We start from the raw sequence: 14,591 nt of genomic DNA, 5'->3' as shown, positions 1-14,591 counted from the left end.
AAAGTATAAGGGACCCAGCCGGGCGTGGTGGTGCACTTCTTTAATCCCAGCACATGGGAGGCAGAGGTAGGAGGAACATCATGAGTTCCAGGCCATCCTGAGAGTACATAGTGAATTTCAGGTCAGCCTGGGCTAGAGTGAGACCCTACCTCAAAAAACAAAAACAAAAACAAAGCCCCTTAGAAGCTGACGTGGGGAAGGGATTTGAGGTGTATGCTCTGATGACAGAATTCAGGGAAGGAGACGTGGACCTGCCCTGGCCCTTCTGGTGATTTTAGGTCCTAGTCTTCAGAGTCTGGCTGGTTGGGGTTGAACTGAATCCCAGAAAGTACAACTTAGGGGTGCTGCAGGTGCTGGGTCAGGGAAGGCAAGGGATTCTGCGGGGCGGAGGATTCAGTCCGACCAGTTTGGAGAAGCTGTTACCAGCCAGGTAGCTCCAGGTGGCTCCTTTGAGCCTGGCACACGTGTTGCCCGGATTAGCAGGAAGCCATGTGACCTCAGTGTGGGTGGCTCCCTGGTACCAGGGTGCCCTGTTCCCGGTTCAGCCTCCTGACTTCTCCATTCATTTCTGCCATCTGGGAAAGGTTGGGCTCTGGCTTTTAACAGGCCTGAGTGTCACCTTCCAAGTTGGCCCTGGTTGGGAGGAGAGAGAGGAAGAGAGGAGACCCCTGTGAGCTTCTTCCAAATACTTCAGCCCCTCTGCCCCACAAGCCTTGCCTTGATAGCCTGTTTCTCCTTTCTTTCTTTCTTTTTTAAAATATATATATATATATATATATATATATGGCTTATTTTTATTTATTTGAGAGCGACAGAGAGAGAAAGAGGCAGGGGGAGAGAAAGAGAGAGAGAGAGAGAGAGAGAGAGAGAGAGAGAGAGAGAATGGGTGCACCAGGGCCTCCAGCCACTGCAAATGAACTCCAGATGCGTGTGTCCCCTTGTGCATATGAGGGTCCTTGGCTTATGTGGGTCCTGGGGAATCCAGCCTTGAACTAAGGCCCTTAGGCTTCATAGGCAAGTGCTTAACCACTAAGCCATCTCTCCAGCCCTCCTTTCTTTGTTTCTTTTTTTTTGAGGTAGAGTCTTACACTAGCCCAGGCTGACCAGGAATTCACTCTGTATTCTTAGAGTGGTCTCAAACTCATGGCAACCCTCCTACCTCTGCCTCCCGAGTACTGGGATTAAAGGCATGTGCCACCAGGCCCTGCTCTTCTCCTTTCTTTTAAAAAATATTTTTATTTATTTATTTGAGAGAGAGAGACAGAGAAAGTGAGAGAATGGGAAACCTGGGTCCTCCAGCTCTGCTGCAATTAAACTCCAGACACATGTGCCACCTTGTGCATCTGGCTTTATGTGGGTCTTGGGAAATTGAACCTGGGTTCTTTGGCTTTTCAGGCAAGTGCCTTATGTGCAGAGCCATCTCTCCAGCCTTTCAATGTAGCTTTCTTCCTTTTTCTTTTTTCTTCTTCTTCTTCTTTTTTTTTTTTTTTTCTTGAGGTAGGGTCTCACTTGTAGCCCAGGCTGACCTGGAATTCACTTTGTACTCTCAGGGTGACTTCGAACTCATGGCGATCCTCTTGCCTCTGAGATTAAAGACATGGCCGTCAGTGTAGCTCACGATTTTCTCCCTGCAATAGGTGAGACCCGCCTCACGTCTTCCAGTCCCCTTGCCAGCTGACTTTCTTCCTTTTCCTCACTGTGGCTCTGCAGGGTGAGCTGGGGCCAGGGTGGTCCCAGACCCAGCCCTCGACGGCCCCCTTGTGGAACGGGTGGAGACAGTCTCCCTAGCTGTGGCCAATGGAGGGCAGGGCAGGCAGAGCTGGCTCACCGCCTAGGAGGCTGTAATAGCTGAGGTGGCTGAGGCATGAGATTCCACGCCCCCCCATCCCAGCCCCCCTCCCTTCCCCCAGGTATAAGAGCTGAGCTCAGGTGAGCCGGCTCCTCCTGTCTTGTCTCAGCCGCTCCCAGCAGGTAAGAAATCTCCAGGCCTTCCGTCTAGGCAGGTTTTCCCTGCCCAGGGAATACTCTGCACCTATCCTGCCCACGTCTCCCGGGGGAGGAGGAAGGACCGACTCCCTATTTATGTTTGGAGGAGAAGTGGGTGGGTGGCTGAAGGAGGCAGGAGGAATGAGGTCCTGGGGAGTCCCTCCAAGTGGATTGACCTGGGGGACTGTGACCTTAGTTCCTGGAGTTCGGGTAGGGACTGGGCCTGTGTGGAGTCGACTCCAACCCCTTGGGTGAAATGATATGTTGGGTGGAGCCCACAGTGGCCATGTTGGGAAGGAATGGTAACTCTCCTCACCTCAGGCCTGCGTCTCCTCCAGGCAGATCATGCGTGATCAGCTCCCCAGAGGCAGGCTGTAGGACGACAACGCTCACCACCAGACCACCGCACCGGGCGCCATGGGACAGTGTCGGTCAGCCAACGCTGAGGTGGGCCTGTTTACCTGGCTGGTGTTTTTGCCTCTTACCCTCTCTTCTGCTCTGAGGGTCTGTGACACCCCCCACCCCGACTTCTGCCCCTCACTTGGGCCTTGCTCCGTAGACAGAAGTCCCTCCCTGATCCCCGTACAGCGTGATGTAGAGGGAGTCCTCCTGGAAAGAGGACGTCTGGACACGTGCTGGCGGGGCTGGGCTGGGCTGTCCCGTCTGGGGCCGTGTGCGGTGGGGTGAGAAGGCTCACAGCTGAGGCTACTTGTGGCCTGGAGGCTGGCCTGGGGGTGAGGGAAGAGGCTGGATTCTGGGGATCTGGATTGGCAGAGGAGTGTGGCCCTTGTTTGCCAAGGCCCCCGTGGAAGCAGGGTTTTGTAGGGTGCATGAAGCCTTCCTGGTGTGTCTCCTGTCGCCAGGATGCTCAGGAATTCAGCGATGTGGAGAAGGCCATTGAGACCCTCATTAAGAACTTCCACCAGTACTCCGTGGAAGGTGGGAAGGAGACGCTGACCCCCTCTGAGCTGCAGGACCTGGTCACCCAGCAACTACCCCACCTCATGCCGGTATTGAGGGAGCGGAGGCCACCCTGTTCAGTCCCCTGATTTCCCAATCAAGACCCCACCCACACTAGTGCGGGTTACCCAGCCCCCCACAGTCTCCTCCTCACTTGCCCCCCTCCCCCAGGGCCAGGGTGGGGTGGAAAGGTCTGGAAGGTATGGCCTTACTGAGCTGTGGTATCTTCCCTTCCCTCAGAGCAACTGTGGGCTAGAAGAGAAGATTGCCAACCTGGGCAACTGCAGTGACTCTAAGCTGGAATTCGGGAGCTTCTGGGCGCTGATTGGAGAAGCAGCCAAGGGTGTGAAGATGGAGAGCCCGGTTCCTGGGAGCTGAGGATGTCACCCTGCAACTCGGGGGTGGGGGTGGGGGGTGTGCTGTTTGGGAGAGGGGACTGCAGAGACTGTGGGCCTGGGAATAAAATGCCTCCCCCATCCCGACCACCATCCTCACCAGCCTTGCACTTCTCATCTGTGCAAAATTCAGGGTAGTGACAGCTTCCCCATGGACTCTGGGCACTGCATCCGGCGTGTCCCCCAGGGCTCAGAAGTCCCTACCCCAGGGAAGCTCAAGGGTGGGTTGGTGTTGGGGAAGACATGTGGGGATGCTGGATGGATAAGGTTGGTGTAAGGGCCATGTGATTTGGTAGTTGGGAGGACAGGGAAGAGCTTGGCTGTGGGAAATGATTTGAAGCGTGGGCTGGGAATGGAATCTGGCTGGATACTTGGAACTGTAAAGGGACCAGGAGAACCTACCTCTCCTAATTTCTTCTCCAACCTAAATCGTAGCCGTATGTCCCAAGCTATCCTTTTCTGGTCCCAGAGTTGCCCCAGCCCAGGGTCCCTCTGGGCAGGGAGAGCAGAGTTCTGGAAGAAGTTGAGTAGGAACTTTAGGATGAGAAGACCAGCAAGGTGCTCGGACATTTACAGAATGATTCTTGTTTTGTATCCATTTAATAAAAATAAATAAATAAATAAATAAAAAGAAAATGTAAGAGTTTTTGTTTTGATTGGAGAGCCCCTCATCTACTGTGAGGGGTTCTTGGAGTAGAGTCGGCAGTGGTGGGGGGGCAAGTGGCAGAATCCCTGGTGGGTGGAAGATATGTCAGGACTGGAGTGGTTGGTAGTTGGAAGGGACCGTTTTTCACTTTTCTCCATGACCTGGGGCTGAGGGTGGTACCGGGTTAAAAGATGGGCGACCTGGTCCTCTTTGAGGGGCCAGTGGGCTGGTCCTCTGACAGGAAGATGTGTGCGTTCCTGAGGGCTGAGAGGGATGAACCCAGGTATTCTGGGGCGTAGCTGACTCACGACAAGGGGAATGGTCACTGAGAACAGGTTTATTGGCCAGTTTTTTTTTTTAAGAATAGATAGAATTTTAAAATATTTTTTTAAAAAATATTTTTATTTATTTATTTGAGAGAGAGAGAGAGAAGCAGATAGAAATAGATAAAGAGAGAGAGAATGGGAGCTCCAGAGCCTCCAGCCACTGCAAACGAACTCCAGATGCATGCGCCGCCCTGTTCTGGGGAATCGCATCTGGGTCCTTTGGCTTTGTAGGCAAGTGCCTTAACCGCTAAGCCATTTCTCCAGCCCTATTGGCCGGAGTTTGAATCCCATCTCCTCTATACTTACATCTCTGAAACTCTGGGCATGCTCACAGGGTATGTTTCCTAGTGGGGCTGTGGGCAGACATGCCCCATCACAGTATTTATTGCAGAAGTCACCCTGGCAATAGGCCACTGGACCTTTCTTTCAGCTGTGACCTGACCGTAAGGAAGCCGAGCTGGCCAGTTTCCTTGGTACCTGTGGGAAAGGGGTGTGTGTGTGTGTGTGTGTGTGTGTGTGTGTGTACCACGGTCGGTCTTGGGGATGGATCTGAGGAGAGGTTAGGATGGCTGAACCGGTAAGAGGAGACCAGAAGAACCAGCTACTGGTTCCCAGTGTTTGCCTTCCGACTCCAGCCAACAGAAATCAGGTGAATCTTGAATCCCAACAGCCGGGATGTTTCTCTGGCCTGGGACACTCACTGAACTTGTCTGTTAGGGGGCCCCTGAAACCAGGCCCTCAGCAAGCTGGGTGGGGAGGGCAGGCGGCCGGTTCTTCTCTTTCTTCCTCTACCTGCTTGGGTTCTGCCCTGGCCCTGGAGGGTGAGGCTGGGGCAGTGCCAGCTTCTACCACTCCCTCGGGGATGGGAATAGAGGGGTGTTAAAAAAGGTGTGTATCCCTTTAACGAGGGCCCAACCCCAGGGCCAAGGGAAGAGGGAGCCCAGTTACTACCTCCCCACCACCGCCAGCTCAGCCCAGGGCGGGCAGGGACGGAGGGATTGGGACAGATTCTGGGAGTGCGGCGGGGAGGAGCCCTGGCTGGGCTGAGCGGGGATCTGCTGAGCAGTCAGTGCCAGAGCCCAGGCCCCAGAGCCCTGCTGGAGAGGAGGTGGACCCAGGAGGCAGGTGAGCACCCCATATGGGGCTGCCGGAGGGACCCTGCGGGCTTGGGAGGCCAGGAGAAGGGGTTAGGGGAGAGAGCTTGGGGAAAGGGGCCTGTCAGATACTGGGCAGGAAGGTTTTGTTAATGATTAACTTTCTCTAAAGGCCAGTTGAAGATTGGGTAGTTCTATTGCTGCTGGGGGGCTGGGTTGGGTCTTTAGAGAAGTAGATGGGGTAGCGAGACCGCCCCCCCATCCCCCCCAGCAGCTGCCTGGGCTCATCTCCAGGGGCTGAGACATTGGGCAGAACCTTCCGGAGCTTTACCCATAGCAGCTGTGTCTTTTCCTAACAGATCAGGGCAAGTGTGTATTGGTAGGGGTGGTCAGACTCTGGCCTCACTGGGCTATGGGAGCCGTGTTCTGGCGAAGGAAAAATGGGGTCCAAGGAAGAACCACCGGAGAGGCCACAAGGAGCCTGAGATCCCAAGGAGTCTGGAGTAGAGATAGCTTCTTTTCCACCTGAGGTTCAGGCAGGTCCCGGATGTAAGCCCTATTGTGCTTTGGGTGGTGTCCCTTGGGAGGGGCCCGGGCGAGGCCTTGGGGAAGCCTGGGAGTCCCCTGGAGGGAGAGAGGGCCAGGGAAAGAGGTTGAGCCTCTAACTGACTGCTCCTCCACTTCAGGACCCAGGCAGGTCCTGGCATGACTGGCTTTGCTTGGCAAAGCCACTTGCACTGTAGGAGTATCTCCTGCCCAAGCCAGTTGAGGTGGGGGCAAAGACACGAGTGATGATGCGGTGGGCTCAGCCTCTAGAGAAGACCCCTGTGAATGCTGGGGAAGCAGAGCACAGGTGTGTGCGTGCGTGCGTGCATGCGTGCGTGTGTGTCCATACCAAACTCCTCCAACCTAATGTGTTGGGAAAATTAGTTGAGAAACCAACTAATCAGTCTGAAAGTGGATCGAAGGTGTATGTTACTTAAGCAGAGGGGATCAGGAACGGAAGAGTTTTCTGCCCTGTGTGTGTGTTCATGCATGAATAAGATGTCATAAGTCCCTATGAAGGTGTGAGGGGTGAGGCAGGGCCACCTGTATGAACCATTAGCCTCCTGCATCTGAGAGCAGATCATTCTAGAGAGCAGAGAATGGGCTTTCTGAGGCTGGGGAGACATTGCGCTTTCTCCGCATATTGACAGGAGACAATGGGCGTGGTGGCTCACACCTTTAATCCCAGTCTTGGGAGATTGAGGTAGGAGGATTGCAGTAAATTTGAGGCCAGCCTTGGCTTAGAGTGAAACTCTGCCTCAAAAAAAAAAACAAAAACAAAAACAGCCAAATGGGGCTGGGGACAATTGGTTTTAAGCAGTGAAAGGCGTTTGCTTGCAAAGCCTGCTGGCCAGAGTTCAATTCCCAAGCCACCCACGTGTGGTGCAAAAAGGGATGCCAACGTGTCTGGTGTCATCCCTTTTCGGTGGGCGGAAGCCCTGCCTCCAGCCCCCAGAATGAATGAATGAGAGAATGAGTGCATCAGTGAACAAGTGAATGAATGAGTGGACAAACGAGGCAGTGAGCGGATGACCGCGGCGCAAATGAACGAGTGGCGAATACGCGAGGTAACTTAAGGCAGGTGAAAGGGACACGTGGAATGCCAAAGTTAAGTTTGAAAATGGTCTTGTTTCTGGAGAGAACCCTGACACTTGGAAGTAATTTACAACTCAAGGTGTGTGTGTGTGTGTGTGTGTGTGTGTGTGTGTGTGCGCGCGCGCGCGCGCGTGTGTGGTGGGCTGGAAAAGTGACCCTGGCAGGGTGTGGTAGACAGTGGAGCTCCGGAGGGGAGCTGACGGGGGAGGGGTGAGCAGGTCGTTGGAAGGGGGTGGAGACTAGATCCTGGGGGTGGGAGGGTGGGGTTGAAGTGGCTCAGGTCCAAAGGCATGGTGTCAGGGCAATTTGGGCTTTTGGAGAAGTCAGCAAGCTGTGCTCAGGTGGGTGGGGGGGGAGGGGGAGGGGGAGGGGGAGGGGGAGGGCAGGGTGGGGAGCCTCTGCTTGCTCAAGGATGAATCAGCCCTGGAGTAGACTGAAGAACACTGGGGGGATGGGCGGACCCAAGGTGAGAGGCCCTTCAGGGTTGGCCCTTCCCAGGAGGACGTGTGCTCCCTCTGTTTTTTTTTTTTTTTTTTTTTTTGTTTTTTCCAGGTAGGGTCTCACTCTAGCCCAGGCTGACCTGGAGTTCACTATGGAGTCTCAAGGTGGCCTTGAACTCGTGGCAATCCTCCTACCTCTGCCTCCCAAGTGCTGGAGGATTAAAGGCGTGTGCCACCATGCTTGGCTCTTTCTCTCTTTCTCTCTTTTTAAGTCATTTATTTATTTGAGAGAGAGAAGCAGATAGAGAGCATGGGCACGAACTCCAGACACATGAGCCACCTTGTGCATCTGGCTTAGATGGGTCCTGGGGAATCGAATCTGGGTCCTTTGGCTTTGCAGGCAAGTGCCTTAACCACTAAGCCATCCCTCCAGCCCAATTATGGCTTTCTTGGAAGGCACCCCGTTCTCACTCCTCCCCCATCCTCAGGCAGTCAGTGTAAGAACTACCTCATGGATGGGCTGCCTGGGGAAGGGGTGCACGCTTGCCCCTACCCCCATGCATGCCCGGAGGTCCTCAGGTCTAGCTGGAGTCAGGATGGAGTGGGTGGGTGGGTGGGGTGGGATGGGGGAGCCTGTCTCCTGGCCCCCAGGGGAAGGTGGAGGGAGAGGAGTGTAATGACACCTGACTGGCCGACTCTGGTGTGCCTGCCTTCAGAAAGAAGGTCCCAGAGCCCGTATCCAGATGGTTATCTCAGAGCTGTCCATTTCACCTGGAGCAGCTGGGGGTGGAGGCAGATTCCTGGGAGGAGAGTGTGGGAGCAGACCCGGGGACCCTGCCCCTGCCTCTCGGGGCTGCCCGGCACTCCCGAGGGAGGTGGCTGCGTCATCTATGAGGGCTCCTCTGTGTCGGCTGCTGCTAGAGGTCAGGTAGGGCTTTGGCCTGGTACTGATCAGCAGGTTCTGGTGGAGGAGCAAGACTCCAAGAAGGCAGAGGCGAGCCATCTGGGAGAGGAGCAGAGACAGAGCACCCCAAACACCCCTGACTACTCCTCACTTGGGTGGGGAGGGTCTTCAATTTTTTGTTTTGGTTTTTCGAGGTCGGGTCTCGCTCTAGCCTGAGCTGACCTGGAATTCACTAAGTATTCTCAGGCTGGCCTCGAACTCACGGCGATCCTCCTACCTCTGCCTCCCGAGTGCCAGGGAAAAGGTGTGTGCCACCACGCCCGGCTCTTGAATAGTTTTCTCTCCTTCTTGGTGACTGCTAGAGAATTTGTATGAATGACTTACAAAGGTACGTTAAACCACACAGTAACGCCCTTAAAAAAAAAACAACAGTATGGGAAAGAGAATATTTTCCTGTGGTTCTGGCATTGCATGTCATCCTTCCAGCCACAAACCAGAGTGCTTGGGGGTGAGGATTCCCTGTCCAAGGTGCCCCACTGTCACCCCCTCCCCCTCAATTCTCCTTCTTGCCTCCTGACCCACTTCGTCCCAATCTCACCCTTCCTTAAGGGGTGCGGCTCAGTTGACAGCATGCCTTCCTAGCATGCCCAGAGACCTGGGTTCATTCTACAGAATCCCGAGCACTACCCGAATGTTCAGCTGCATAGTGAGTTTGAAGCTATCCTGGGGTATAAGAGACCCTGTCTGCAAACAAACCAACCCCTTAGAACGGTGGTCAGGGCCCTTGGACTCCTGGCCTTAGAGGCTGGAAGAAGGTAGCATATAGCATTTCCCTTGAGCAAGACTCTAGGCCAGGCTATGTGGGCCAGGGAAGCTACAGAGATTAGAAGGGGTAGTTTTTTTTTTTTTTTTTGAAAAAAAGAAAGAAAGAAAGAAAAAAGAAAATTGGGGCCTGGAGAGATGGCTTAGTGGTTAAGGCATCTGCCTGCGTGAGCGTAAAGAATCAGGTTCGATTCCTCAGGACCCGCGTCAGCCAGGTTCACAAGGTGGCGCACGCGTCTGGAGTTCGTTTGCCGTGGTTAGAGGCCCTGGCGCACCCATTCTCTCTCCCTCTAATTAAAATAAATAAATAAACACATAAATAAAAGATTTGAAAAAAAAAAAAACAACAACAAAAGTTGACGAATCCTGCTGTTTGGCTCAGAAAACATGGCTGTCTGTAAGAAACCCTCTGCCACCATCACGGAAGGAGAGCAGAACCAGAAAGAGACAGCGACCAAACCAAACCGGTGACCGACCCCAAGCCAGACAGCGGGAGGGAACAGGAATGTGAAAGAGGGCCGGGGTCAAGGCAGGCTTCCCAGGAGGCACCTTTTGGGCAGGGCCAGAATGGCGGGCAGGCTGTAGCTGGGTGAAGAGTGTGGGGCGGTGGGCATGGAAGCAGCAAGGGTCAGGAAAGCAGGTGGCAAGGGCTGGAGGTGTGGCGGGGCCTGGCGAAGGAGTTCTCCCTTCTGAATCAGAGCACGGGGGTGCAGGCGCGCTCTGTGGCTGTGCCCACCTCCCCGCCCCGCAGTGTCCACCTCCCCTCGAGGGTACCAGCTGGCTTGAGCTTGAGGGTGGGAGGGGAGGCAGGCCGACTTGGGGGGCTCTGGCGATGGGCGGTGACAGAGTAGGCCCGCCTGCTCCTCTCACATCCTGTTATTCAGAAGGCGGCATCCGCTGGGAATGTGAGTGCCTTTTGTCCTGGGGTGAGGGGGTGACGCCTGTGGCCTGTGCCAGGCGGCTGCTGTGTCCAGGGTCAGTGTCCGGCTGGGCCTGAACTGGGTCCTTGCCCGGACTCCTCCTTAGGTAATGGGGTTGAGGTGTCCTCGGGTGCCGCTGTGTATTTAGGGATCGTGGAGAGGGCAGGAGAGGCTAACACGGAGGACAGGGGAGCCGTACACACTCGATTTGACGGCTCGGGTCTTGCTCTCTTCTGTAGAGGGGCAGGGCGGTGGGTTCAGCCCTTGCTTTCACGGCCTTGGAGCCTGCTGCAAAGGCTTCGGGTAGGTCTCGGTCTCTGCCTCCTGGAGCTGGGGTCTCAGCTGGTCCTGAGGGTGGGAGAGTCAAAACCCCTGGTCCTCAACAGTTCGTAGCTGTTTGTCTCCCCGCCCCACCCCCGGACAGGGGCCCTGGGTGGTAGGATAGTGACTCTCCTCTCCTCACCATATCCTGCTCATAGCAAGACTGGCAGATGGCAGAGTTGCCCCGGGGCAGAGGACGGGCTTGGAGAACCTGTCTTGGCAGTTGGGTTGGAGAGCATGTGGATTAGAGAAGCCACACGGTTCTCATTCCAGGGTTCACCCACGCACCCGCTCTACCACCTATATACTTGCCCCCTCCTTTCTTCAGAGGACAAGCAGGAAAAGGCGGTGGGGGGGGGCGTCTCTTCTCATTGCCTCTCGTCTTGACACCTAGGCCCCCCGTCCCCGAGTGGAACTGACGCTGTGAGATGGCCGACTGCTACACAGAGCTGGAGAAGGCCGTCGTTGTCCTGGTGGACAACTTCTACAAATACGTGTCGAGGCACAGCCTGGTCAAGAACAAGATCAGCAAGAGCAGCTTCCGCAAGATGCTCCAGAGAGAGCTCAACCACATGCTGACGGTGCGGTCCCCCGCGCGGCTTGCTCTCCCTTCTGTTCTGCCCTTCCCCTGTCCTTTCTATCACTCCTCTGTCCTTCCTGCCAGCAGCCCATGGCCTAGTCAGAGAGGCCCTATTGTCGCCGGGCGTGGTGGCGCACGCCCTTAATCCCAGCACTTGGGAGGTAGAGGTAGGAGGATCGCCGTGAGTTCGAGGCCACCCTGAGACTACAGAGTGAATTCCAGGTCAGCCCTACCTTGAGAAACCAAAAGGAAAAAAGGGGGCTGGAGAGATGGCTTAGCGGTTAAGCGCTTGCCTGTGAAGCCTAAGGACCCCGGTTAGAGGCTCGATTCTCCAGGACCCACATTAGCCAGATGCACAGGGTGGCGCACGCATCTGGAGTTCGTTTACAGTGGCTGGAGGCCCTGGCGCGACCATTCTCTCTCTCTCTCTCTGTCTGTTGCTCTCAAATAAATAAAAATAAACAAAGAAATCTTAAAAGAAAGAAAAAACAAAATAAATAAAATAAAATAGAAGAGGCCCTGTTGTTTGGCACTGGCTACCAGAACCGATTCTAGAACTCTGCTTAGGGTCATGCGTGAGAGCTTCTGTGGGTCTGTCACCCCCCCCCCACTCCCCGCCAGCCTTACTGACCCTCAGTCCCTTTGCAGGACACAGCGAACCGGAAGGCCGCTGACAAACTCATTCAGGACCTGGATGCCAACCACGACGGGCGCATCAGCTTTGATGAGTACTGGACCTTGATAGGCGGCATCACGAGCCCCATGGCCAACCTCATCCGCCAGCAGGAGTGCCAGCAGGAACAGCAGCCGGGCAGCAGCAGCTAGAGAGCCCTTCTCATACCCCTTCCAGGCCCCAGCCCCGCCTCAGCCTCCTCAGGCCCTCCTGGCCCCTCTCCTACCTTCTCCCTTCAGACCGTCTCCTACCCTCGAGGACCGGCACAGGGGTCCATGTCAGGGCCCCTCTGGGAGCGTCGCAGCGCCAGGAGCGCTTCCCTTGTAATCTCTGCTCCCTGGAGCCGGCAGGTGCTGGGGACCCTCTGTGAGCCCTAAGAGGTTTTTCACTTGCGCAGTCTGTTCACCCTGCCGGTGCCTGCTGCTACGGTCTGATTCTGGGTCTTGTCCTAATCTTGGGAGGTCAGCTCTCTGCTTGAGGTCCCCCACCCCCTGCTGTGGCCTTAGGTGGCTGTGGAGGTGGCAACAGCAGCGGCTGTTGGGGTGGGGGGGGGAAGCGCTGCCGGGGTCTCCCCCTTGAGCTGCCTCTCTCTGGGAATGAGCTAAACTGGGCTGAGCCTCCTCGCTGTGGTCAGCCGCTGAAATGCTGGCAATAAAGGCTGGATTTGGAGTTCGTAGCCCTTCAACCTGGTCCGTCTGTGGTGCTCACTAAGCCCTTCACACTCCCTGGAAGTTTCTCTTTCCGCCTTGGAGGTCTTTGTCCTGCACTCTGGGGCTTCAAGGCTCTGAGGAATCTCACAAGCAAAAGGTAAAGCAAGAAAACAGCCGGAACTCAGGCCAGGCATAGTGAGTGAGTGACCCGCGGCCGAAACCCCAGAACCAGGATCTGGTGGTACCGGGGTTAAGAAGCAGGAGGTCAGAGTTCAGTATCATCTTTGCCTACATAAGTGTGTTCAAAGCCAGCCTGGGCTACCTGAAACCCTATCTCACACAACAACAACAAAACAAAACAGAAAACAGCCCACTGGGCGTGGTGGCGCACCCCTTTAATCTCTGCACTCTCGAGGCAGAGGTAGGAGAATTGAGGCCACCCTGAGAATACATAGTGAATTACAGGTCAGCCTGAGCTCAAGCAAGACCTTACCTCAAATAGCAACAGGAACAAACAAATAAACAAACAAACAAACAAAAAATTCAGGGCTGGAGAGATGACTTAGCAGTTAAGGCACTTACCTGTGAAAACCTAAGGACCTAGGTTCAATTCCCCAGAACCCATGTAAGCCAGATGCACTTGATGGTGCTTGCAGCTGGAGTTCATTTGCAGTGTCTAGAGGCCCTGGAACACTCATTATTTCTCTGTAATAAATAAATAGATTAAAAAACATTTTATTTTTATTCATTTATTCATTTGAGAGAGAAAGAGGAGAGAAAGAGAGAGAGAAAGAGAGAGAGAGAATATTGGTGCTCTAGGGCCTCCATCATTTGTAAACTCCAGTTAGGGCTGGAGACATGGCTTAGCGCTTAAGGTGCATGCCTGTGAAGCCTAAGGACCCCAGTTTGATTCTCCAGTACCCACATAAGCCAGATGCACATGGTAGTGCATGCATCTGGAGTTCTTTTGCAGTGGCTAGAGGACCTGGCACACCCATTCTCACACACTCTCTCTCTCCTCTCTGTCTCTAATAAATAAATAAAAATAAAATCTTTAAAAAAAATTTCAAAACTTTAGGGCCAGGTGTGGTGGCACACGCCTTTAATCCCAGCACTCTGGGAGGCAGAGGTAGGAGGATCGCCATGAGTTCAAGGCCACCTTGAGACTATATAGCGAATTCCAGGTCAGCCTGGGCCAAAGTGAGACCCTACTTTGAAAAACAAGAAAAAAAAAAAATCAAAACTTTAGGGTCCCAGCGGTTGTTACCCCATGGCCAGCAGCTCCCTCCTTCCTGCTTCACGAAGGACCAACGACCATATGCTGCTCTCTCCTGGTCTTCACAAACCAGGCTCTGACGTAGGGTCAGGTGTAAGGCAGGAGGAGTGAAGGAAGCCCCAGAGGGAAGGAAAATCATGACTTGCTAGTTGGTAGAAATCATGGCTTCTTCTCCATTTTTCTCTCTGCTTTGAACTAAGGGAGGCCCCAGTAGGCACGTGACAGGGATCCCTGCTCGTCTGCAGAGGGTGGAATCGGGGGGTCTCAGAGTTTAAGAACGGACACAAAGTTTTATTGGAATCTACTTATACATCTTCATTATTAAAAAACTGGTCTGAGCCGGGTGTGGTGGCGCACGCCTTTAATCCCAGCACTCGGGAGGCAGAGGTAGGAGGATCGCTATGAATTTGAGGCCACCCTGAGACATAGTGAATTCCAGGTCAGCCTGGGCTAGAGTGAGACACTACCTCAAAAAACAATAACAACAACAACAACAACAAAAACAACTGGTCTGAACTGTAGGGATGACTCAGCAGTTAAGGCGTTATCCTGCAAAGCCAAAGGACCCAGGTTCAATTCCCCAGGACCCATGTAAGCCAGATGTACAAGGTGACACATGCGTCTGGAGTTCGTTTGCAGTGGTTGGAGGCCCTGGCATGCCCATTCTCTCTCTCTCATTCTTTCTGTCTCTCTCTGTCTCTAATCAATGAATAAAAATAAAATCAAAAAAAATTTAAGCCAGGTGTGGTGGAGCATGCCCTTAAAAAAACAAACAAACAAAAAAAGTGGTCTGCCTCAGATGGGTTGTCAGTCAAGGTCCTGGAGGCTCCTTTTTCCCCGCCACCACCCAACATCATAGAAACCTCCTAGTCAGGGCTGGAGAGATAGATGGCTTAGTGGTTAAGCGCTTGCCTGTGAAGCCTAAGGACCCCAGTTCGAGGCTCGGTTTCCCAGGTC

The 14,591-nt window shown here is 54.1% G+C and overlaps 2 protein-coding genes across 7 annotated transcripts; both read left to right on the top strand.

Annotated features, from left to right (window-relative positions):
• Positions 1–1,862: 1,862 nt before the first annotated feature.
• S100a14 (S100 calcium binding protein A14) lies at positions 1,863–3,977 on the top strand. Of its 3 annotated transcripts, none has more exons than XM_004667188.2 (4): positions 1,863–1,971; positions 2,325–2,433; positions 2,850–2,996; positions 3,187–3,977. In XM_004667188.2, the coding sequence occupies exons 2-4, from the start codon at positions 2,404–2,406 to the stop codon at positions 3,322–3,324; spliced, it is 315 nt and encodes a 104-aa protein (XP_004667245.1). In that variant the 5' UTR covers positions 1,863–1,971; positions 2,325–2,403; the 3' UTR covers positions 3,325–3,977. The 3 variants fall into 3 exon arrangements, with proteins under 3 accessions (XP_004667245.1, XP_044994556.1, XP_044994558.1); XM_045138621.1 differs by having other exon boundaries at positions 1,934–1,971; positions 2,308–2,433; XM_045138623.1 differs by lacking the exon at positions 1,863–1,971 and adding an exon at positions 2,172–2,196.
• A 965-nt stretch (positions 3,978–4,942) lies between these two features.
• Positions 4,943–12,393, top strand: S100a16 (S100 calcium binding protein A16). Of its 4 annotated transcripts, none has more exons than XM_045138499.1 (3): positions 4,943–4,962; positions 10,850–11,036; positions 11,684–12,393. In XM_045138499.1, the coding sequence occupies exons 2-3, from the start codon at positions 10,884–10,886 to the stop codon at positions 11,858–11,860; spliced, it is 330 nt and encodes a 109-aa protein (XP_044994434.1). In that variant the 5' UTR covers positions 4,943–4,962; positions 10,850–10,883; the 3' UTR covers positions 11,861–12,393. The 4 variants fall into 4 exon arrangements, with proteins under 4 accessions (XP_044994434.1, XP_004667244.2, XP_044994433.1 ...); XM_004667187.3 differs by lacking the exon at positions 4,943–4,962 and adding an exon at positions 5,281–5,438; XM_045138498.1 differs by lacking the exon at positions 4,943–4,962 and adding an exon at positions 5,817–5,956.
• Positions 12,394–14,591: the final 2,198 nt, after the last annotated feature.

This window comes from Jaculus jaculus, chromosome 19 (genome assembly GCF_020740685.1).
Source record: "Jaculus jaculus isolate mJacJac1 chromosome 19, mJacJac1.mat.Y.cur, whole genome shotgun sequence".
Taxonomy (NCBI): domain Eukaryota; kingdom Metazoa; phylum Chordata; class Mammalia; order Rodentia; family Dipodidae; genus Jaculus; species Jaculus jaculus.
This window is presented reverse-complemented; position numbering and strand designations above follow the sequence as displayed.